Here is a 26,348-nt window from a genome sequence, read left to right as displayed (position 1 = left end):
TATAGAATGCCTCAGGTGAAAACAAATAGAGCACTGACATCTTTTGTGCCCAGGAGCATTCAGTTGCTTAACAGGCTAAAATCAAGGAGAGAGCCACCCGAAGATATGTACTAGGCACCTGAAATGCCCAATTCTTGCTCTTTGTATATTTATTTATTAGTCTGTCATTCTGTCTTGTCTGCATATGTACGTCTTGTGTGTTTTCTGTATGTGCTGTTTGTGCTATACTGTATGTTGCTTCCAAGTACAAGACAAATTCCCTTTGGGGCAATAAAGGTTTATCTTATCTTATCTTTTGTGGAGATCTAATTTCGTCCCTAAAAAAAGAAAAAACAAAAGATCGGTCAGAACCCATCACCAGTTATTTGTATTATCGATTGGTCTCATTCACTTCATATAATACTTCTGTAAAAATATCAAGTAAATAAAATATTTATGACAGCAAACTTTCCTTGTGTTGGCAGAATGTGGCTCAGTTTGAAATATTAGTCAGATTACAGATGGATTTCTAAGTTTATCTGCATCTGATACGACGGGGGAAGAATTCTCTGTTTTCACAGTTGGTTTGACACGGTCTGTAGCCGGAATCAGTCCGAATAAACAAGTGGAGACTCCAGTGACTTGTTGATGATGCTAAATGATTCATTTACTGGCAGTTATGAAAGAATTTGGATGACACAAAGGTTTCCTGGCCCGTTAGCACCGTGATGTCTGTGTCAGATGCATTTCTTTGCTTGCACTTCCGTTCTATTGTTGCCATGCTTTGCCTTAAAGAGATCAGCAGACTCGTTTCTATGAATCTTCATTCACTAGGAACTTTACATGGCATTGAATGTGGGCACCTTGTGGGCATACAAGACTGCTCCAAGTTTGCACATTTCCAGATGGACTGTGATTTATAAAGGAAACAATGCTTCAAGATTCTCTACCATCTCATCATCACTTTCACATCCCACGGTGTGCATGCATGTATACGTTCTACTCCCAATCATACATGTGAGGCCCTGATCTTTGCCAGATTTTGGCAGAATTTTCTTAAGATTAGACATGTTCAAAGAATTTTGACATTGTTTTTTATGTCCCTTTTCAGACCAATGAACAGTTTCAACCTTTTCTTCGAGGCCTTTAAGCTTTTTAAATATTAAACAGCAAGGAGAACATGAAACTGATAGATGTTTTCTATAATGCAGCTTTTACATATATCTCTCTGAAGAGGTTCAAATTATTGCCATCTAATCTTGAGCCCCAGATTTAGAAAAATATGTCTTTTTCTTAATTAATCTGCTTCAGGATCTTTCCTTTATCTGTAGACAGAAAATCAAAGACCACCAGTTGTATACTTGTTTTCCTGAAGACGATCACAGAATGAGAAGAACGTATTCTACACATGACTGGTGTCTAAGACAGGGTAGCAAACATCAGGATTCTCAGGAATAATTTCTGATGCTTTCCAGACATGAAACAGTCATTTCTATGCCAGGTAAAAACTCATTGAGTGGTTAGAAATGCAGCAGTGTGCCACACAGGTACTGTTACCATCTTCTTGTGTCACTTTGTCAAGCAAAGTGAAGACAAGGTCAACAAAAGAACGTGTTACAACACAGGGCATTAGAGGCAGGAATCAGTGGTATTTAAGTTGGCCCATTAATCTGCGCGTGGTCATGCGATGCGTGGCCCACTTTGGCCACTTACTGCCCATCAGCAGGGCATGGAGCTGAAGGAGCCAGCGTTCATTACACCTATGTCACATCAAGTCCAACCTCTTGCTTCATTCAAACTTAATAGGCACAGCTACATTTCCAAGGAGCTCATCAAAGGCGGCTAACAACGTGGATCCATCTACAGGTCAGGTCCAACACCAGGCACAGAATCAGGTGGGATTCCTTTAACTGCAAGGATGTGAGTGGAATGGGGTGATGATGCCAAGACAGGCCATGGATTATAAAAGTCATTACATCTTTATTTTCTGCTCAAGGAAGAAAACCTTGTTTATTTACTGCAGTGTTCATATTTTCTGATCATTTCTACAAAATAAATATGTCCTATTTCTTATTTTCATGAATGAACTGAATATATTGAGGTAAACAAAACAATCACTTTGAAGTCAGTGGCTTAGGCTCTGATATTTTTCTTTAGAAAAGAAAAGGGAAAATCAGATTTGGTTCTGATTAGTCACTGTCTCCAGTAAGTGTCAGCTCAGCAGCTAAACACTGAATGAATAAGATGAAATGACTGCTTTTGGGTTTTTGGCATGTGGCCAGCTGAATTTGGATCAACTGCAAATAGTTCAATCAACAAATAGGCACATGCGGTCCCATTCAAGATGTGTAAAAATGTTATGAGATGTTATAAGACGCTCACAGTGATGATATGGCTAATTTTTACATTCATTTTATCTTTGGGATGAGTGTGAGTTTCTTCTGCTTTGTCTTAACCCCTTAATGCCTATTGTTATATATGCCATATATGTCATATATGCTACAAACCGTTTGACTCAATCAACCAGCTGAGATAGCATCTTTATTTCCCCAATGCCGGTTAGTCCATATTCACTACGGACCTAGGAACCTTTATATAAATAAATATGTAAAAAAACATTGTTTTTTCACTGTTATATTACTGTGTTGTTGTTATCTTATTATCTTATTATTAACCTTGGTGTTGCAAATAAGCAACATACCCAATTACATACTGTAGTAACCCGAGTGGTGAACTTGTATTAAAATAATACACGCAAACGTTTGGTACCGTGTTTGCTCTTTTACTAGCATTTGCGACACATACACACACTAGCCAGAAGTCGGAACAGCTTCCCAGGGAGCACACAGGTGTTCTCTCTCTTTTGGGGCGGGGTACTGAAAAACACCTAACAACGGTTCCGGGGTGCAGCCCTCTAACCAAGCAGTAATATAACATTCACTCTGCAACACTTCTCCCCCTTTAAGCGCAAACACATAAGGGCACAAAATAGAACACAGACTTGTTACTTCAGTGGTCAGAAAGTACCAAAGCATATATACATATATATGTAATCATTGAACTGCATTTTCGTTTTCTTAACCAAAAACAAAACCACTGTATCTTGTTTGCAAAACAATTTTGAACCAGTTTCTTTTTCTTGTATACAACAGTTCAACATGTCAGTCTATCTGGAGGCTTGTGTTGCCTCTTTGAACTCTTTAGTTCTGGAGTAGTGTCTCCAGGTCTGGGAGCAGGAGCAGGTGGAGCAGCGTGCACACAGTCCACCAGGTGCTACATTTGTGTGCTCTGACAGTCCCCTGTGTGACACCTCAGGGTGCTCTAGTGTCACTGGCACTGTAATATCGTCTCCAGAGTTGCTCACTCTGTCCTTGTGTGAAACACACTGAGGATCCTTCCCTCCCACGTCATGGCGGACATGCAGGTGATCCTGGTGCCTGCGAACCTGTTTACCTTCAGACAAGTCCACTACAAAAGACACTGGACCCGTCTGGTGGTGAATGACTCCTGGCAACCAGGGCGAACCTGTGGCATTGTTTTGACACAATCCCCTGGGTGAAAAAGTCTCTCTTTAGCATGTTGGTCTCGTCTAGCTTTTTGCACATCCTGCGACCTGATGACTCTCCCCTTTACATCTGGGTGAAGGAGATCAAGATGAGATCGTGGCCTCCTTCCCAGTAACATCTCTGCTGGGGGTACTCCTGTAGTTGTGTGAGGAGTAATCCTGTAATGGAAGAGGAAACGTGAAAGCTTGGTTCCCAGAGAGTGTCCTGACATTTTCCTCAGTCCATCTTTCAGAGTTTCAACAGCTCTTTCTGCTAAGCCGTTGGAAGCAGGGTGATAGGGAGCAGTGCAGACATGACGGATCCCGTTTTTCTCTACAAACTCTTTGAAAACCTCACTGGTGAAAGTGGGCCCATTGTCTGTAACAATCATGTCTGGCAGACCATGTGTGGCAAATATGCCTCTAAGTGTCTCTGTCGTAACTGGTGCAGTAATATTTGACATGATATGAGCCTCGAGCCACTTAGAATGTGCGTCCACCAGCACCAAGAACATCTGACCCATAAATGGACCAGCAAATTCCAGGTGAAGCCTGGACCATGGACGGCCTGGTCACTGCCATGGGTGAAGCGGCGCTGATGCTGGTATCTTTTGGTTACTTTGACATTGTGAGCATGCCTTTACCTTTCCTTCCAAAGCACAGTCCATCCCAGGCCACCACACAAATGACCTGACGAGACTCTTCATCCCCCCGGGGGGGGGCAACATGTAGCTCCTCCATCACCTGTGCCTGCCCTGGAGGAGGGACAATCACTCTGGAGCCCCAGAGGAGACAGCCATCCAGCACACTTAGCTCCAGTTTGCGCTTGACATACGGTTTTAATCCCTCCTGCTCTACAGTTACAGGCCATCCCTGCATCACCCATCTCTTAACCTGTGATAACACTGGGTCTCTCTCAGTCCATATTTTGATCTGTTTTGCTGTCACTGGAACATTTGACAATTTGTCCAATAGAAAAACAGTCTCTGGAAGCAGGCCAGTGTGGCTTGGTGTGTCAGGGAGAGGCAGGCGGCTGAAGGCATCAGCATTTGCCTTGTACTGTATGCGATACTGATATGCCAGGGTTAATGCCCAGCGTTGTATTCTTGCTGAGGCCATGGGAGGAATGCCTTTTGACTCACTAAACAGACCCATTAAAGGCTTATGGTCTGTAAAGATGGTAAAAGGGCGACCAAACAGGTAGTGGTGGAAGCGTTTCACAGCTAGTCATTTCTCCAACTGTGAGTAGCCTTTTTCTGCTGCAGTGAGAGTACGTGACACATAGCTGATGGACTTCTCACTTCCATCCTCCATACAGTGTGAAAGAACTGCCCCCACACCATAAAGGCGCTAGCATGGTTGCCGCGTCTGTCACGGCGGTGTCGCACCTTGACGTCAAAATGGCGTTTCAGGCATGGCGCTTCCCTTGAAAAGACGGCGCAGCGCGTTGTTGTGCACCACTCGATTTTTGTAACTTGGCGGATGGACCGATGTGAGACCAGGCTCAGTCAGGAGGTGCGTTTGTACAGGCAGCTGTACGAAACTGCAGGGAAACAGCACAAGGAGCACGTAAACTCCCTAAACTGGTGCACAGAGATTGGCAGAACTTTGGGGAAAGAGGGAGAGTTCTGTAAGAATGTGTGGAAGAAGCTACGGGGCAGATACGTGAAGGCAAAGAAGAGGGCAGAGACTCTGTTGATGCCGAGGGCTTCAGACCTTCACCTCTATTAACTGAATTAAAAAATTATCATTAATTACAGTATTCTTGCTCTTGACAGTGGCATTGTTTTCTTCTCCACTTTCGTGGTTGTAGAGTAGTGGTAACCTTAACGTAGCAGCGACACCTCTGTGACGGAGAAAATTGCAACTACTGGCGCATCGACTTGCGCCACTATACATGGCGGGCACGAAATCGTGACGTCATCAACACCGCTCGCGCTAGCAGACGCGGCAACCATGCTAGAGCCTTAAGGGGACGCATCACATGACAGGATGACATCCTTGTTGGGGTCAAAGTGCACAAGCAGTCGTGCTGAGTGTAACAGTCCTTGAACATGCTGCAAAGCGTTCTCCTGAGTCTGCTGCCACTTCCATGAACTGTCTTTGTGCAGGAGCTGGTAGAGTGGGGCGAGTACAGTAGAGAGGTCTGGTAAGAACTTTCCGTAGTAGTTCACTAAGCCCAGGAACGACCTGAGCTCCGCTACGTTCTTTGGATTTGGGGCCTCCTTTATTGCCCTTACTTTCTCTTCAAGTGGTGACAGACCCTGAGCCAAAATCTTGTGGCCCAGGTATGTGACACTTGGAGCTTGAAAAACACACTTACTGCGCTTCAGACGCAGTCCTGCGTCTGACATTCTCCTCAACACCTGGTTGAGATTTTGCAAGTACTCCTCTTCTGTTCTACTTGTGACCAGGATATCATCCAGGCAGACCGCAACATGGGGAATGTTTTGAAGCAGATTGTCCATAGTACGCTGGAAAATAGCTGGACTGGATGCGACACCGAACACCAGGCGGTTGTACTTGAATAGCCCCTTGTGTGTGTTAATAGTTACATAATGTTTAGATTCTTCGTCCAGTAGCAGCTGCTGGTACGCGTGACTCATATCCAGCTTTGTGAATGCTTTGCCACCGGCAAACATGGCAAACAGGTCCTCCACCCGAGGCAGGGGATAGGTGTCGAGCTGTGAGGCCTGATTAATTGTCAATTTGTAGTCACCACATATGCGTACTCCACCATCTTCCTTCACCACTGGCACTATTGGGGCCGCCCAGTCAGAGAACTCAACAGGCTCAATCACACCTGTTTGCAGCCACCACCTTAGCTCTCATTGCGTATGGCACTGTGTGTGGCTGTGGGATCCACACACAATTTCACTGATGTGCCCTGGAGGGTGCCAAGTTCATCTTTAAAAACATCTGCATATTTAGATAGAATATCTTGTACTACTGTGATGCTTTTGATTTCTCTCCAGATTTTCCCCCAATTCAGGTGAATTTTCTGTAAGAGATCACGACCCAACAAACTAGGCCCATCCCCCTTAACCACCAACAGTGTGACTGTAGCCTTCTGTCCATCATACTCAATGTCCACATCTACAGCACCCACAACTGGAATGCACTCACCCGTGTACATTCTCAGTCTTATATTAGTCTCTTTAAGTACTGGTGCACCTTCTGAGCTCCACAACTTGTGTAAGGTACTTTGACTTATCAATGAAACTGAGGCTCCAGTGTCCACTTCCATTTTCAGGTAATTTCCATTTACCTTAAGTGCTGTATAGATGGGCTCAGCCCGGGGCTGGCCGATGACATTGAACATGTTGAATGAACACTGCTCCTCCGTCTCTTCACTCTGCAGGTGATGTGTGCTCATCTTGGGCTTTGATTTCCCCCATTCCTTTTTCTGTTTAGTGTTAGCTCACCTGCACTTTTTAGCAATGTGTCCCTTTTTCTGACAGTTGTGACAAACGGCGTCCTTAAAACCACAGTCATTTGCGAAGTGAGCTCCCCCACAGTGGTAACACTCCACGGACTTTAATGGCTTGCCTCTTTTCTCTTTGGACACCAGATGAACGGCGCATGGCTGCCCACCACCGTTAGCATTCTTCGGCCCCATCCACACGTAGCTGGGTATCTGCTAAAACGAATATATTTTTCTACGTTTGGACCTGTCATCCACATGAAAACGCATAAAAACGCATCGTGAACGAATATTTTTAAAAACTCCGGGCAAAGTGAAGATTTTTGAAAACTCTGTTTATGCAGCTGCGTGTAGACAGAGATAACCGGGGTTTTGCGTTTTCGAACGTCACAATATGCGCCAAAACAACAACAAATCTGCTTTAAAGTCTAAAGTGCAACCTTTGTTTACTGAAGAAGCATGGATGCCTTGAGAACTGTGGTGGTTATTATTGTGCAGGCGCTGTTTACTGCCTTGATTTTACACGCCCAAGTCGTACTCCCAGAGGAATGGCGTGACAATTTCGCATGTCCCGGTCCTCACTCCTGTCGCTGTCGGAATTATTACATCCTCATATCGAGGGGCAGTCCACTGTCATGCGATCACCCGTCAGTGTGCTCAAAAATGTTGCGTGCACACTTTATTATTTAGCTGACGAGGGCAGATTACGCAAAACAGCAAATGCATTTGGGTTGTCAAGACAGGTGAAAACGCAGATGTTCGGTTATGTGTGGAAGGTGTTTTTTTCGAAAACGAGGTAATGTGGATACAAATTATTTTATAAACGGAGGGGGGGAAATATTCGGTTTTAAAAATACCCGGCTACGTGTGTACATAGCCTTAATGTCTTTAGTGTTGTTCGCCGCTGTTTCCATAGCCTGGGCGATATCAAGCGCCCTCTTGAAGGTTAACGTGGTTTCTCCCAATAACCGGCACTGAATGGCGTCGTCATTAATCCCACAGACTAACCTGTCCCGCAGCATATCCTCCAGCACTGCCCTGAACTCACAGTGCTCAGATAACTGTCTTAGTTCCGCGACGAACGCCGCCACCGTCACTCCAGGCTTGCGTGAATGAGTGTGGAACTTGAAGCGTTGAACAATTACAGACGGCTTGGGGTTGTGGTGATTCTGCACCATCGTTACCAGCTCTTTGAAGCCGATCTCTCCCGGTCTCCGTGGCGTGGCAAGATTGCGGATAAGCTTGTATGTCTTGGCCCCGCACACACTGAGGAGAATGGACCGCTGTTTTCCCTCGTCTGTAATGTCATTAGCCAGGAAAAAGTGCTCCAGTCGCTTGATATACTCCACCCAGTCGCCTTCCTCCTCGACGAACTCGGTGAGTGAACCGACGGTAGCCATCACTCGAAACTGCGCGCCAACTTCTTCTTCGATTCACAACGGTACCTTCTCAACATAAATCCATAAAACGTCTGGTACCGTGTTTGCTCTTTTACTAGCATTTGCGACAAACACACACTAGCCAGAAGTCGGAACAGCTTCCCAGGGAGCACACAGGTGTTCTCTCTCTTTTGGGGCGGGGTACTGAAAAACACCTAACAAAGGTTCCGGGGTGCAGCCCTCTAACCAAGCAGTGATATAACATTCACTCTGGAACACATACCAAACATACCAAATTGACTCCAAATTGACCAGGATGCCTGTTGTTGGAAATTTGCAACATACCAAAATTTCTATTTATTTTTTGTGCAAAAGTGAAATTAATAATCTCAGCATTATTTACCATCTACTTAAAGGCTAAAACACACACAAAACATTTTTTTTTATATACAGCTGAATAAATTCAGGCGTTAAGGGGTTAAATACACAACAATACAACACAAAAAAAAAAACGAGAGTAAAAGAAAGTCAAGTTTTACATTACTATTACAATGGCAACAATTAGCAAGTCATGCACTGTATCATCCCAGCCTTTATATTAAATCCACCAACAACGTGTCTGTCTGTCAACATGTGATGCTATCAACAGTGCTCTGTCCTAAATGGGAAACTCAGCTGGGCAGACAGACTCACCGCCTCTCAGAGCTGGATTGGGGAGCTGGAAGCTTTTGCTCAGAGGAGGAGAGATTATTTTAAACGACAGCTCTATTAGAGACTTAACCTGTGCTTTGATCATTTCTTGAGCTCCTCTTCAGATCAAGCCAAGCAACAGACGGCAAATCTGACAGGCTCTTCTCTGCCCCCCACCACGCCCGCCCCTCACTTCACCTCCCCCACTCACATCCCTCACAGCGTAGCCAGACTTCACTCTGATCAAAGAAACTCTTTCTGTGCCTGCCGCTTCTGCACGCCTGCCCACAGTGGAGAGAGAAGCTGACTGTCAAAGGGAATCACGGCACACGTGTGTGTACAGTACGTACTCTGAAGTCAACAGACAGAAAGTATGATAGCTGTGTTTGGCTTTGACACAGACCTCCCTCCTCCTCACTTTGTAGCTGAACTGCAACATAACAGCTTGTGTCAGCTTCTCACTTTAAGTGACACGTGTGATGGCAATGCACATAAATACATCAACACTGCTATACATGCAGAGTATAACATGCTAACACAAATGTGTCATTTTAACATTGACCTGTCGACGGGGATTTGAAGGCGCCTCTGGGAGTGTGCATGGTTGTTTGCCCTGCCCCCCTGCCCCACAAACACACACACACCTTGACATCACCATGGTGACAAAGGAAAAATGAGTAGAAAGTAGTGTCTACAGAACTATCATATGAACCAAAGCAGTGGGCGGTCCACAGGTCCTGTTGGCCGTGCAGCGTGCAGCGTGCAGCGTGCATGCAGCTGCATTGCTGTTAAATGCATCCTAAAGATAGATAGATAGATAGATAGATAGATAAGTACTTTATTCACCCCAATTTTTTTTTTTTTTATTTATTTAAATATGCACAATAATAAAACAAGAAAATACATTTATTAATACAAAGGCCAAAAGAATGTGCAGGGGAGGAAAGGAAGCCCAAGGGCTTATATACCCCCCCCCCCCCCATACAAAACACAAATTAAATCAACCAATAAAAGAAAAGAAAAGGCAGAAATTGGGAAATTGTTGTGTTGCAGCAGCATACAGTAAAATATATGTAAACAATTTAAGTGAAAACAAGCAAATAGAATAGAATAAAAAAAATAAAAAATAAATAAAATAAAATAAAATAAAAATAGTGAATAAACATTAGGTATATGTATATGTATAGCTTCAGTCACTTGATACAATCTTAATTGCTGTATCAGTTGAATACATATCAGCATTTGTTTGTTCCCCAAATATAAAAACTTATCAAAGACTAACATGAAATGATTTTTTTTGTGTTTTTCCATTCGGACTGTACGAGTCTTGCCACGGCATCTCTGTTTGTTATGCATAGTCATGCGAGATAAGAGGTGAGGATTCTACTCTTAACTGGCTTTAATACGATAAGATAATCTGTTTTCCAATAAGCAGACATCCTTTTGAAATGATCTCAAATGCATTTAGTGAATTTCATTGTGTGTTTTGAGGTGTGCTGGATCATGATCAACCAAGTTATTCTCCATCGTCTTTTTCTCTGACATGTGTACACACACACACACACAGACACAGACGCACACACAGACACACACGCACACACACACACACACACACACACACACACGCACACACAGACACACACGCACACACACACAAACAGACACACACACACACACGCACACACACTCACACACAGCCCTCAGTTTGGCTGGGAACATGTTGAGCCTCAGGGGGTCTGTCTCGCTCCTTCCCCATTACAAGGCTAATGAAAGCACAGAGAGGATCAAATCCAATGAAGCTGCTTTTCACACTGCTTAACCCTTAAGAAAACCAGTGACCTTTGTGCAGAATGTCACAGAGCATGAGCACACACAAACACACTCTAATACACACATACTTACATTTACTGATCAGGATGAACCTATTGTTGAACACTGAGATGACGGGATGCTGTCAATCCAAACTGAAACTAAAAGTTGAATGTTTAACAGAATAAAAGTCTTTGTCCATCCAGGGAACAACACACAACAAATGTTCGATGACCCGGACGTCACGCCTCAGTAATCAGTTCATTCAAAAGCGCTGCACCCAGTGCCATGTTTGTTTGTCTCTGTGTTGGCCCGGCAACACCCTGGCAACCTGGGTGTGCGGTAGCTGGGATAGACTCTACGACCACCACCAGTACCACGAATGGATGTATGGATGCATCCAGTACTACAGCTACATACTTTTTATAATTAACCCCTTAACGGCTATTGTCGCATATATGCTACAAACCGTTTGACTCATTATTCCCCCAAAGGTAAATAAATATGTAAAAAAAAAAAAGAAAAACATTGTTTTTTCACTGTTATATTACTGTGTTGTTGTTATCTTATTATTGACCATTAAGCCTGGTGTCGCAAATTTGCAACATACCAAAATTTCTATTTATTTTTTGTGCAAAAGTGAAACTAATAATCTCAGCATTATTTACCATCTACTTAAAGGCTAAAACACACACAAAACATTTTTTTATATACAGCTATATAAATTCAGGCGTTAAAGGGGAACTGCGGTATTTTCAACATTAAGCCTCTTTTCTGAGTCGGGGTTCGGCACTATTATCATATCATGTTAAATATTGTAACAAAAATAAATAAATAAAAATGAGGACTTGATGGGCGTCAAGGGGAGCTTTACATTCATAAAGCTTGCCTTGGCATAGCAAATGTGTTTGGCATAAACGGTATTCAGATTACAATTCTGCTGCCATAATGCTGGACAGGACAAGGGAAAACAAAAAAAAAAAGAAAAGAAAATACCGCAGTTCTCCTTTAAGGGGTTAATCAATTCTTATTTTAGATAATGAAACTGTCTCGTAATTGTGCAAGTTTTATTCTCAGGTTTTACTCACTTTAAGCCACAATCTTCCAAAGAAAATGAAAAGGATTTTGAATTCTACTTAACAAATCCAGGTGTCTGGAGCTTCACGCAAAGAAAAAAGGTCAGGCAAAATACTCACTTGACTAAAACTGTGAACTCAGTGTATGTAAATATAAGTAAAAAGTACATTTTGAGTTTAATTTATACATCACTTGTCTTCCATGCAATCACCCTGTTTGTTGTATCATTCATTCTTGTATTTGTGGCACTGATTTCTTGAATTATTCATTTCTTTATGAATCACAAATGTGTTTACTGATAACACCTGACTGATTGCTTGCTGCAGAAGTTGGAATGTGGGTGACTGAACTTCTTGCACCCTAGTATGAAGCCATCGTGTTAAAACTAATATTTATTCACCATGCTTTCTCAAAAAAACTTAATCATGATGTTGTTATAAAGAGGGAGACTGTTCATCAATAAAAACTGTTACACACGTTGTGTCACTGGTCAAATTAATCTAGGTGGTTTAATGCCGACATAGTCTTAAACATAATTACTAGGATTATCAGGCAGTTTGCTCAAAGCTGAGCTGAGTCAGTAAAGGTGATCTTTGCATTGTAAAAAGAATGTATTTTATCCCAAACCATGACCATTTCCAGTCCCAGCCAGGCACTTTGAATTTTCAAACCTGTTGTGTTTTTCCCTTTAACTCAACCAGAAAGCCAAAACATGTTAAGTGTATTACCTATAAGAATTGTCTTATGTTAGTCTGAACACGTTTTTCGTGTGGTTGTCCCATGTAAATGATTGAAAGCGCTGTACGGAGTGCACCAACAAACCATGGAATGTGTCTATTATTTAAGGAAGTGTCCTGCCGCCGATCTCATCAGTTTAGTTTAGTTTATTTGTTTATTTCATTCATCAAAAGTTAAAACAAATAAACAAACAAAAAAAGAAATAATAATGCAAACACTGAATGAAAGGGGGCAGAAAGAAGCAAACTTATGTTGTCTACCCCGTTTTCAATAATCATTTTACAGATTAAATTATGATAAGTGTCCAAGCAAAAAAGAAATGGAAAAAGAACAACAACAACAACAACCATAAAATAGCATAAAATAAGTTTAGGTGATGGCTGCTGACCATCCATCTACTCAACATCAAATAAATACACACACATATCTGCATACACCTATGAACCCATACAAACATATACTGTATACTTTCACACATACATGTACACACAGAGTCACGTGTGCACATGCATGTGAATACATACACCTGATGCTGCTTCTTCCTTGTTCAGACTGTTCCATAAACTGACTCCTCTCACAGAGATGCAATGTTCCTTCAGTTTAGTTCGGAATCTCGCTTTATTAAATATCTCTGTTCCTTTTAAGTTATAAAGACTTTCTCTTTTTTCAATTTTTTTCTGGATGTTAATTGGCAATACATTTTTATGAGCTTTCAACATTATTTGGAGAATACTGTAGTCGACCAATTCCTGAAATTTCATCAACTTTAACTGATGGAATAATGGATTTGTATGCTCGCTATAATTCTTTCTACCAATGATCCTTATGGCTCTTTTTTTGTCAAATAAAAACTGAATGAGAAAATGATTTGCATGCATTCCCCCATAATTCAACATAGTAGGTCAGATGTGGAACAATCATAGAACAATATAGAATGTACAATCCTTAATCATCTATCAACTCTTTTGTTTTATGTAGTAGAGCAATCATGTTTAATAATTTCTTCTTTGTATAGAAGAAATTTATTCTTCGTATATCAGTGAAAGTTGTTACAACTTAACTTCTGTGCCGGGCCATTTCCCATCATTATCAAAGGAGAATTAATTGTGCACATAAAGTAAGAGTAGGCAGTGTGGTTCATATTATGCTTAAATCTGGAAGATTTGGAAGAAATTAAAATATTTTGTGTTTTTAACAACATACTTTACTTTAAGAAGGTAATTACAACAAATAAAGGTGAAGAAGTGAAGAAGTTCAGTTGCCCTTAGTCAACCTATTAGGATTACCATGACCTGGATGACTGAGAATCTTCATCAACAACAAATTAAGGCCTTTATCACACACAATTAGAGGTGATGCACAGATGAGGTAAAATGATGCATCCAGTAACAAAGAGCGAGTAAAAAACGTAGAGAAATTAGTGAGCAAAATTAGCTCTCACAAAGAAAAATATTCACTCAGCTCAATCACTAGCAGCAAATGCTACAGAATATTCACTGCTATGTGTGCAAGTCTCACCAGCCGACGCTCTGAAGATTTTACCAGGGTCTGGGTGGAAAACTGTGCAAATGTTGGGGACCGCACATACCACTGCTCCGGAACATCTCCAGAACCAGTGTTGTGCCTGAGCATCTTCAAATGGATGTGTTTATGAGTGGAGTTCATATTTTCTGCTTGTTTTTAACTGATTAAAGTGAAGTGACCATAGTTCTTCCCTCCAACGTTGAACAATGTTATTCTCTATAATGAATGTGTCACGATGAATTGAGCCTGCATGCACCCTGTGGATACCGTAATGGAAGCCACAGACTTTGTAATGATTTTTGTACCAGTTACAGACATTAATATCATATATACAATTATGCAACTGCATTAGGACAATTAAAGAAATGTTGTTACTGTCAGCAAGGTGTGACGGGTGGTGATGAAGGAAGACCTGATGCAGATATCCAAATGAAAACTTGATTTATTCCGCAGAGCTGGAACATAAAGCGCAGCAAAGCCGGAATTCCAAATAATCTAAACTAACAAAGCAAAACTTGAAAAAAACAAAAACCTGACTATGACTGTGAGGGGGAAAACCTGACATGGACAAGAACAAACCTGATGCAACATGAATGACAACTCGGCTAGACACGAGTGACGGTGACAAAGAACATGAACCTACTGGGAACCAACAGGTGAGTGGGTGGAGCTGATGGTAATGAACACAGGTGAAGGTGGTGGAGCTGACGGTAATGAACACAGGTGAAGGGGGTGGAGCTGACGGTAATGAGCACAGGTGAAGGGGTGCAGCTGATGAACACAGGTGAAGGGGGTGGAGCTGACGGTAATGAACACAGGTGAGTGGGTGGAGCTGATGGTAATGAACACAGGTGAAGGGGGTGGAGCTGATGGTAATGAACACAGGTGAGTGGGTGGAGCTGATGGTAATGAACACAGGTGAAGGGGTGCAGCTGATGAACACAGGTGAAGGGGGTGGAGCTGATGGTAATGAACACAGGTGAAGGGGTGCAGCTGATGAACACAGGTGAAGGGGGTGGAGCTGATGGTAATGAACACAGGTGAGTGGGTGGAGCTGATGGTAATGAACACAGGTGAAGGGGGTGGAGCTGACGGTAATGAACACAGGTGAGTGGGTGGAGCTGATGGTAATGAACACAGGTGAAGGGGGTGGAGCTGATGGTAATGAACACAGGTGAAGGGGTGGAGCTAATGAACACAGGTGATGGGGTGGAGCTGATGGTAATGAACACAGGTGAAAGGGGTGGAGCTGACGGTAATGAACACAGGTGATGGGGTGGAGCTGATGGTAATGAACACAGGTGAAAGGGGTGGAGCTGATGGTAATGAACACAGGTGAAGGGGTGGAGCTGATGGTAATGAACACAGGTGAAAGGGGTGGAGCTGATGTAATGAACACAGGTGAAGGGGGTGGAGTTAATGTTAATGAACACAGGTGAAGGGGGTGGAGCTAATGTTAATGAACACAGGTGAAGGGGTGGAGCTGATGTAATGAACACAGGTGAAGGGGTGCAGCTGATGAACACAGGTGAAGGGGTGGAGCTGATGGTAATGAACACAGGTGAAGGGGGTGGAGCTGATGGTAATGAACACAGGTGAAGGGGTGGAGCTGATGAACACAGGTGAAGGGGTGGAGCTGACGGTAATGAACACAGGTGAAGGGGTGGAGCTGATGGTAATGAACACAGGTGAAGGGGTGGAGCTAATGAACACAGGTGATGGGGTGGAGCTGATGGTAATGAACACAGGTGAAAGGGGTGGAGCTGACGGTACTGAACACAGGTGATGGGGTGGAGCTGATGGTAATGAACACAGGTGAAAGGGGTGGAGCTGATGGTAATGAACACAGGTGAAGGGGTGGAGCTGATGGTAATGAACACAGGTGAAGGGGGTGGAGCTGATGGTAATGAACACAGTTGAAGGGGGTGGAGTTAATGTTAATGAACACAGGTGAAGGGGGTGGAGCTAATGTTAATGAACACAGGTGAAGGGGGTGGAGCTGATGGTAATGAACACAGGTGAAGGGGGTGGAGCTGATGGTAATGAACACAGGTGAAGGGATGGAGCTGATGAACACAGGTGAAGGGGGTGGAGCTGACGGTAATGAACACAGGTGAAGGGGTGGAGCTGATGGTAATGAACACAGGTGAAGGGGGTGGAGCTGACGGTAATGAACACAGGTGAAGGGGTGGAGCTGACGGTAATGAACACAGGTGAAGGGGGTGGAGCTGACGGTAATGAACACAGGTGAAGGGGGTGGAGCTGACGGTAATGAACACAGGTGAAGGGGGTGGAGCTGACGGTAATGAACACAGATGAAGGGGTGGAGCTGATGGTAATGAACACAGGTGAAAGGGGTGGAGCTAATGAACACAGGTGAAGGGGGTGGAGCTGACGGTAATGAACACAGGTGAAGGGGGTGGAGCTGACGGTAATGAACACAGGTGAAGGGGGTGGAGCTGATGGTAATGAACACAGGTGAAGGGGTGGAGCTGACGGTAATGAACACAGGTGAAGGGGGTGGAGCTGACGGTAATGAACACAGGTGAAGGGGGTGGAGCTGACGGTAATGAACACAGGTGAAGGGGTGGAGCTGACGGTAATGAACACAGGTGAAGGGGGTGGAGCTGACGGTAATGAACACAGGTGAAGGGGGTGGAGCTGACGGTAATGAACACAGGTGAAGGGGTGGAGCTGACGGTAATGAACACAGGTGAAGGGGGTGGAGCTGACGGTAATGAACACAGGTGAAGGGGGTGGAGCTGACGGTAATGAACACAGGTGAAGGGGTGGAGCTGATGGTAATGAACACAGGTGAAGGGGTGGAGCTGATGGTAATGAACACAGGTGAAGGGGGTGGAGCTGATGGTAATGAACACAGGTGAAGGGGTGGAGCTGATGGTAATGAACACAGGTGAAGGGGTGGAGCTGATGTAATGAACACAGGTGAAGGGGGTGGAGCTGATGGTAATGAACACAGGTAAAGGGGGTGGAGCTGACGGTAATGAACACAGGTGAAGGGGGTGGAGCTGACGGTAATGAACACAGGTGAAGGGGGTGGCTGATGGTAATGAACACAGGTGAAGGGGGTGGAGCTGACGGTAATGAACACAGGTGAAGGGGGTGGAGCTAATGTTAATGAACACAGGTGAAGGGGGTGGAGCTGATGGTAATGAACACAGGTGAAGGGGGTGGAGCTGACGGTAATGAACACAGGTGAAGGGGTGGAGCTGATGGTAATGAACACAGGTGAAGAGGGTGGAGCTGATGAACACAGGTGAAGGGGGTGGAGCTGACGGTAATGAACACAGGTGAAGGGGGTGGAGCTGACGGTAATGAACACAGGTGAAGGGGTGGAGCTGATGGTAATGAACACAGGTGAAGGGGGTGGAGCTGACGGTAATGAACACAGGTGAAGGGGGTGGAGCTGACGGTAATGAACACAGGTGAAGGGGGTGGAGCTGACGGTAATGAACACAGGTGAAAGGGGTGGAGCTGACGGTAATGAAAACAGGTGAAGGGGGTGGAGCTGACGGTAATGAACACAGGTGAAGGGGTGGAGCTGATGGTAATGAACACAGGTGAAAGGGGTGGAGCTAATCAACACAGGTGAAGGGGGTGGAGCTGACGGTAATGAACACAGGTGAAGGGGTGGAGCTGACGGTAATGAACACAGGTGAAGGGGGTGGAGCTAATGACCGGACCGGAGGGAACTGATGAAAAAGGTGAAGAAATGTCTAAACTAAAGACTAGACATATAATTCATACACAGAACCTGACTGAGACATGACAGTGACAGAAGTGTGACAGACATGTGACAGACGTGTGACATCACAGACGTGTAGAGCTACGCAGCAGAACTCCCACAGCAAGCAGACAGAATCTGACCAAAGGTACGAGAGGAGCTTTCAGCAGCGAAGCAGAAGGAGTGAAAAAGGAGGCCTGCCAGCTGGATGACTTTGCCCAGCGGAGAGCCAGAGGTGAGCACCTGTGATGTGAGGTGAACTTGGCTTTGGAGCAGAGAGCCGCCTGGCCACACTCTGTCCTCATCTGTGTCCTCATCTGTGTCCTGCACTGGCACCAAGCAGGATTGTGCCTGTCAGGATGCTCCCACACCAGATTTGCTCTTACAGCCGCTGCTCTGTTCTGTTTCTTTCTTTTCATTCTGTTTTTACCTGCCGCTGAAATGACCTTTACTGTGTTGTGTGAGACTGAAGCGTTTTTCATTTGGCCTCTGCTGGCTAATGTATTTTCACCTGTTTGTGAAAATGATCAAATAAAGTAGGCAAGGTTTATCAGTTTTCCTTTTTGATGGTTTCTTATTGAATAAATAAATGCAGATATGTTCCTGTCTGTTCACATGGCCTTGGGGCCCACGTTCCACGCTCCTCTGAGCACTCCATAACATTACGTCCAACAAGGAAAATTCAGAGGAGCTCTTAATAAAAATGAGAAAAAATGAGAACTAGTTCATTTTGGGGATTGGAAGCTTAGTTAAGAAGTTCTTATGGTCAACTATAAACATGAACTTGATCAGTTTTAACTATAAGGCTGGGCAACGATTAAAATGTTTAATCTAATTAATCACATGATTTCCCTGATTGATCACGATTAATCGCATTTGTACGCAGAATCCAAAAATGAATTCAAAAGTAGTGTATAGCCTTTAGCATTTAGTTTTATTTTAAATGTGCTGCCATATGGATGAAAGTGCCATAACATTTGTTGTGCAAATACACTTTTAACACATTGAATACCGGCGGTTTTTACAGAATTATGTCGTAGAATCCCAGCGTTCTAAACCATTTTTTGACGTTTTTTGTACAGTCACAGCATATTATGTGATAGGGCCACTGAAACATGTTATGGCTCGTTTGAAAGCTGAGACTTTAAACTCTTTGTGGGTCAAAACTGCGTGTCTCTAGGTGCCGCCATTAGCGAGCTATCCTTAGCTAAACCAAGGTGGGTATCCACCAAAATCAACAACAAACTGAGATATCGGGGCTTTGTGAAAGGTGCGCTCTTTCAGCCTGTGGCACTTTAGATACTTACATATCCGGGTCAGAGGATTTGCGTCGTGTCGCATGTTGCAAAGCTAACCTGTTCATAAGACCGCCTCCTTAGACTTGTCGCGTGTCTTCTTCTCCTTCTTGTTGTTTGTTTATGTTACTTTACCGTCACCCTCTGGAAACCGACACGTGCGATTGGACAAAATGCGGAAATGCACAACAATCAATGCAGCGTTATCAAAATTGTTCTTGAGTTGACACAAAGCCATTGGCGTAATGATCAAAATGTCCAGATGATGACACCAGTTTTTGACTGCCATCTATGCCAGTTCTGTTCATCACATAATTACAAAAATCACACAGAATGTGCATTAGAATGTATAGATTCAGAATCCATAAAAAAAAAAACGTAAAAACGTATTTTTACCATGTGGGAGCCAACGCATGGGCAGTAAAAACGTAGTTTTACGTGACTTGGGAGTCAATGTGTTAACACCAGCATCTTTCTGTAGTTTTTATGTAGAAGCCTCGCTCCACTGTCTGTTTCCTTGAATGACTTGCTGCTATCAGTTGTGTGTTTTGCCTTTAAGTGATATTTTAGACTGGAACTACTACGCTGAGAAGACAATTCAACTTGGCAGTGTTTACAGATGACTTTGGTTCTGTCGACTCCGCCGTCTGGAAGTACTTTAACATGAAAATGGCCGAGTAAAAGTTCCGTACCCTTCTCCATGTTTGGTGGATCCGCCGATTACTTTCTTTTCCTGTTCCACAGCAGACAGCAACAGACTTTTACAAAATAAAAGCCTGTGAGCAACAGACTTTTATAATAATAAAATAAATAATTAAACAGGGGGGGTCCGTGGCGTAGTGGGTTGAGCAGGCGCCCCATGTACAGAGGCTATAGTCCTCGCTGCAGCTAATAAAATATTTATCAGCGTTAAATAATGAATGTGTTAACGCGATAATAACGAGTTAATAACTTGCCCAGCCCTAGTTTTAACATGTGTAAACTGAAACTTTTAACTGTTTCTTGTCAAGTGTTCATTTTCAAAACATGGGCTAGACTTTAGGACTCCAGTGCACGTGTAAAAAAGGCTCATGTCTGATAAGTCGGGATGAACAAACCATATGTATGATAATTGTGGCCGGAGAACTTGCTGTCTCGCACACTACTTTATCCCGCTTAAGGATTCACCTCCTCTTGAAATTCAACTAAATAATGGACTTAAAAGAATCCCGCTGCATTACACACAAGCCCAAATAAATCTTTTAGTTCCTGCACATCTGCTGGATGTGTTCTGCTCACCACATCACTTTACATAGTGATATTTTATGTCAGCATATTGTTTAGAGGTTGTTTTTCTCAACCAAGAAGCACTCATCATGCTTCGGATTCTAAATCCTTTCTGTGTATGAATAAAAAATACCTTCTTCTGTCTTTGTAGGTTTTCACTAGACTAAACCATGACCCTGTGATTGGTGGAAAACTGCTCTACATGTTGAGCCTGAACTTTTGGATGAACTTTATGGGGGGCGGGGGGGGGGGGGGGGGGGGTATCATTTGTTTGTGGGAGTGAAGCCTGAGGCTTAATTCTATGTGAGGAGCAGTACGAGGCGGCGCTTTCATGAAAGAAATCGGTACTGGTCCTTACCTACTGGCTGGTAGCCCTGCCTCGTAGGGCCTCCAAATGGGTTCCGACTGCCAAAGGAGTTCCCATCTATGGACCCATACGACATTCTGCCTGATTTGTTGTGGTGTGTCAGCTGCAGGTGTCTGGGGAGGAGAAAGTGACAGGAATCAAACGAAAGAAAACTATTTATTTGCACTTACAGTCTGCCTGCCTTCGAATGAATGCGTTCCCAACACAGACAGTGAGAGAGGAAAGTAAATATGGGTTGTATCATGTCTGAAGACAGAGATCCTGGGGCTGGTAATGGACATTTTAGAAGAGATTATCACTGATTTCTGTCAAATACAGACTACTGCCGTGTTTATCAGTGAGAAAGAAGTGTTCACAATCAAGCAAAAAAAAAAAATAAAAATTAATAAATAAATGAATATATATATAACACAAGACAAAAATGGATGAGCTATCTCTGATGTCACCCATTTAAGAGACCCTCTTAGGACCACCTTGAGGGCCCATCTTTGTAAGAACCTAAGCTTCACAATGTTGATGGAGAGCCACAAGGGACATTATATGACCAGCTCTCATATAAACGAGTGAACACTTTTCATATGACGAAAACAACTTTTCATATAAGCTACTGAAATATTTTCAGATGTTTTCACTTAAAACAGAAGGTGTTTCATAAGTTATCTTTTGAAACAGAAGTCGGTGTGGTCAGCTAAGTGTGCACGTCAGAAGACTGACATCAGAACACTGGCGTCTGCTCGGCAGCCGACAGAAAGCGTAACAGAGCCAGCGGCCTTACTTAAGAGCATAAAGTGCACGCTGAGCTAAACATACCAACTCTGGGATAGCCATGCTGTTAAGATGAAACCTCTTCCTATTTGACTGAAAAGCTTTCATATAAACTACTGAAAATACTTCATGTACACTATTGAACACTTGCTCTAGCTCACAACTGTAGTTGTGAAAAAAAACTTTCATGCACAGCAGTGAAATTCCTGTTAACATATGCTGGTGCATGAATACAGTAAAGTAGTTATTCACGTCGGCGGTAATGAAACTTGCAGTTTTCTCTGGACCCCTGCCAAATCTGACCAGTGATGACATGTTTAGCCGCATGTCGTCCTACAATCGCTGGTTGTCTAGATGGTGTCCAGCTAACAACGTGGGCTACATAGATAATTGGCAATCTTTCTGGAGAAAACCTGGTCTGATGTGGAGACACGGCATCCATCCCACTTTGGAAGGAGCGGCTCTCATTTCTAGAAATATGGACCAATTTATTTGTCACCCTAAAACATGACAACCCAGGGCTCAGACCAGGATGCAGAGTTGTAGTCTGACACACTTCTCTGCAGCTTCCCACCTGCTGCTACCCACCCAATCAATTAACACAAAAGGAGCAAATCCTCTTGTGCAAAAAGAAATTATTAAAACAAAAACTTTAACTGAACAAAGTCGTAATGTGACAAAAGTTCAGGGGGTGACTTTTTCAACAGACTGCACATTTAGGGATTTAAATGTTTGAACCTAACTGGGTCAGCACATGATCTGACAGGGTTTATTTTCCAGCATATTTTTGTTCCTGCACGGTCACTGTTACATGTGACTGTGGATCTGAACAGGACAGCAACTGGAGCAGCTGGAGCCAACACACATCCGTGGGCTTAAGTGACCAGTGAGCATTTCACGGTCAGCCTCCTTAGGATTTTAACCGATAACCCATTTATACGAGAGGAGGCACAGAGGGCACAGAATACTAATCAGAATGCTGCAGAAAGGTCAGATAATCATGAGAACATGTGTTTGACCTGCGGCCAGAGACACACAGATGAAACCAATCAACAAATCTCTCTCAGAGCTCCTCTTCAGTATCTCTCCTAAAGGTCAGAGTATGATTCTGGTCAAGTGGCCAAAGCTTTTCCCCAACCGTGAAAGACGAGAATTCAGACAAGCAGGAGAATGTGATTACGCTCCAGAGTCCCTGTGCTGTGCATTGTTGCAGAGAAACCAGTGAATCCAGCCTTCAGCTACGGCATTATGGGAGCTAAGAAGGACGGAGATTCGGTGTCTGCGTTTTACACAGAGAAAAATTCACTGGGCCACGAGAAGGTTTAATCCGATTAATTTTCACGGAGAAGGAAGATTAATTACTTTTGGCAGTCCATAAACAATCTTCACCCTGCTTGATTTCCAACGCAGTGACTGTGCTTCTTATCCCCTCTGAAGTGTGAACGTGCAATGCGCTGATGTGCTGGCACGAAGCAGTCAGCGATGCACGTTCGTGTCCACCGTCACTAAATAAAGCTCATACTTTCACTCTGTCACATTAGAATTCCCCCACGCGTTTACCTCGTTTCTCAAACAAGGGGAAATTGAGATTACTGGAGCATTGATAGCCAGTGTGATGGACAGCTGTGTCAGTTCTTTAACCCGATCATATGCATATGAAAGCATGGATTTGGTGGTGTTATCAGACTTTGCCCTGCCCTCTGTATCCCAGCCCACTGTTGCAGCATTGTTTCTATGGCTGCAACTGAGGCCATGAAACCCTTCTTTCATTCACCATAAACCATATCTTTAAAAATGAGTTCAGTGTGTTATAATTAGCTTTGTTCTTAGACATTATGAATCCATATTCTGTATTTTACTAAATAACCCATGTTCCTATTTGGTACTTTTCCACTCTGTTCATACTACACAATGGATGACCTTAAATGGTCCAAGAGTTTAAGATGGCGCAGCGGGATCAAATAACTGGGTCAGATAAAGCGTCTCTATGAGGTCAGATAGGTCTGGGACAGTAGATACACGCCTGAAACACACACACACACACACACACACACACACACACGTTGTTTATCTCATCCAAAGAACATGACGTGGGCGGTGGTTGGCCTGTTGGCCTGGTTCTTGGTGAGTCCAACCGGTGTGAGATAAAGGTGAACATAAATATGAAATGTTTCCGGATATCGGGGCTCGGGCTGACAGGTTTCCTGCAGTAGTCCAGCGCCGCCGTACTTTACATGTGACCTAAATAAATACTTTGTTTCACTCAAGATTTCTCCAGCTTGTTCTTGGACTTCCAATGAAAGAATCGGGCTATTAAGTGTGTGTGTGGGGACTATATCCAGTTTACCCTCATCCACGCTAGGCTCATGGAAGACGTTAAACATGACAGGCTGAAGCAGAAAAGTGATGCAGAAAGGAACAGTGAAAAACACTTTCTAAAATAAGCAACGAACAAGCAATGGAACAGAACAGAGGGAGAGACTATGAAAGTGTGGCTGCACGCTTTTTCACTGCAAATCTGGTGTTTTCTTATTTGGTTGGAACTAACCTTTGATCAACTGGTGAAGTTCAGGTGATTAAACACAGGTAGGTGGGGAGGGAATGCAGCCACTGACAAAGTTTATTTTCCTAAAGATTTGACCATCAGCCATGTGTGTGATTATTAGGGATGGGAATTGATAAGAGTTTTACGATTCCAATTCCATTTTCGATTCTGCTTAACAATTCGGTTCTTTATCGGTTCCCTTATCGATTCTCATTTGGAGAAAAAGGACAACAAACCGGTCGATTAGCATTAACTTTGTTTAGGTTAGCCGAGGACATGCTAACATTGCTAACGTTGCTGGGTTCAGATTCACCGACGTTAATCATTCATTCATAGTTATTGCATGTTGGTAGTATTTCCTCCCTTTGGTGAAATATTCACTTTGCAAGTTGCCCTGTTGTCGTCTTTTTTAGGGATGTGTAACCAAACTTTCAAGCGTTTGTACCGCTTGGGCGCCATGTTTACTGTTGACTGCTGGCTGCGCTGGACTCGCCACGCAACGTTGCGTGGTGACGTCATTCGCGCCCACTGGAATCGATTGCAAAATCGCCAAACGATTCCAAAGAATTGAAACACTGGGAACCGGTTCTCAACAAGAACCGGTTCTCGATTCCCATCCCTAGTGATTATATGAATAAAGTTGTTTATTCTGTTGTGTGTCATGTTTCAGACTTAGCTGTATGTAAAGGAGGAGGTATGAACTCTTTCTGAAATAATTTTTTTTAATATGCTAGAAGCAAGTTCTGGAGGAAAGGAGGTGTAACTCCTTCTTTCTACATTGTGCTACTCAACTGGAAGTCCATTCCACTCCTGTGGGAGTCACCACAATCTCTGACGTGTCCAAAATCTCAACCTCAAACTTTTGTGCTGGGAAGTTGGATCAACAGATAGGAAATAAGGCTGACAAACTCTGAGCCTGGCAGTGAAACGGATCACTATGATTTGAACTTGCATGCATAGTATTTCATACATACTTTAACGTCTTCTATGAAAATGACCACCAGGGAGAACAACTATTTATGCCTTTCCCCTCGTATTGTTCGTGTTGTTTTGTTCCAGGAACAACACTGATGCTAAAATGACCCTTGAGTTTGCTGCAGGGAAGTTTATACCATTAGAATAGAAATGCATTTCTTTATGTTGGAACAATGCTGGCTTGCAGTGGTGGGAGCACTTTGCAGTAGCTCCAATCGTATTGGGTTCAACTTTGTATCATGTTGACATTTTCTTAGGTTTTGTTCTGTATATATCTGTTTTGTTTGATTTTCTTTTGTTTTCCAGAAATTTTTTCTTGCTAGTTTTAGAAGCTGTGCTGCATGAGTGATTTCTACTTCTGGGATGCTGTATTCTGCGTTTCACCGAGAAACGGCTGAAGGAGCATAAACTGGTTTTAAAGATCTGATAATAGATCAATTAATAACGAGATCAACTTATTCCTAATTAAAGACTGGTCTTGTTGTTAAAACATTCCAAGGACACAGATTATATCACCATCGTCGGGAATGTCAAAACTGGGGAAAAGCGGAGACAAGACAATCATAGAGCGCTTTCTAACTGCCGGGGATTTTACCAACAGAGACACTGGCTAGATAAGAATTATAAAATGGATGTAATAAAGAGCTGCTTTGCAAGATTTGTTGATGAAAGGACAAACAAGTATCAAGCAGGACCCTCGGATCATAAAACCCAGCAGGGATTCTAAGAACTCCTCCTACATCCTCTGTCTTCTTGATATAGGCTATCAGTGAGTAAATGAATAGATAAGAAATATTTGGTCGACCTCTCCTCTCCTTTGAAGTTTTGATTGAACGATTATTTCCAGATCGATTCAGGCAAGTGCTACCTTGACTGTATGTTAGCCTTACATTGGAAAAATCTGACATTTACTTTAGTGGGGAAATACAGGGCTGCATACAAATAATCTTCAATCAAACATCTGGTCACTGAGGCGATAAAAAGAAGCTGTTTCAGTTGACATAAATTTACTAAATCAGTTTTGTATTCTTTTTATTTTCATTTGTGTACGTCTCACTGCATGCAGGATGTTCATTTAGTTAATACTCTCATATATATAATAGATATCATATGATATGCTTACATGTCCAAACATGCATCAGTTTAATCATCGTGGATGTTTGCTCCCTTTAAGTGCCTTTTCAGGTATTGGTATTGTTTACGTTGTCTTTTGATTCATTGAATGG

At 43.2% G+C, this 26,348-nt stretch overlaps 1 protein-coding gene across 1 annotated transcript in view; it reads right to left on the bottom strand.

Moving 5' to 3' along the window:
* Positions 1-26,348, bottom strand: part of tsnare1 (T-SNARE Domain Containing 1) — a 380,158-nt gene that overhangs the window by 272,245 nt on the left and 81,565 nt on the right. Inside the window, exon 2 of the mRNA XM_075466546.1 lies at positions 20,829-20,950. Within this exon, the coding sequence (XP_075322661.1) occupies positions 20,829-20,913 (85 nt within the window). The 5' untranslated portion in view covers positions 20,914-20,950. The remainder of the gene's footprint in view (positions 1-20,828; positions 20,951-26,348) is intronic.

The sequence above is a fragment of the Odontesthes bonariensis genome, chromosome 5 (assembly GCF_027942865.1).
Source record: "Odontesthes bonariensis isolate fOdoBon6 chromosome 5, fOdoBon6.hap1, whole genome shotgun sequence".
NCBI lineage: Eukaryota > Metazoa > Chordata > Actinopteri > Atheriniformes > Atherinopsidae > Odontesthes > Odontesthes bonariensis.
The sequence above is the reverse complement of the archived record's forward strand: the minus strand, read 5'-3'. Positions and strand labels throughout refer to the sequence as shown.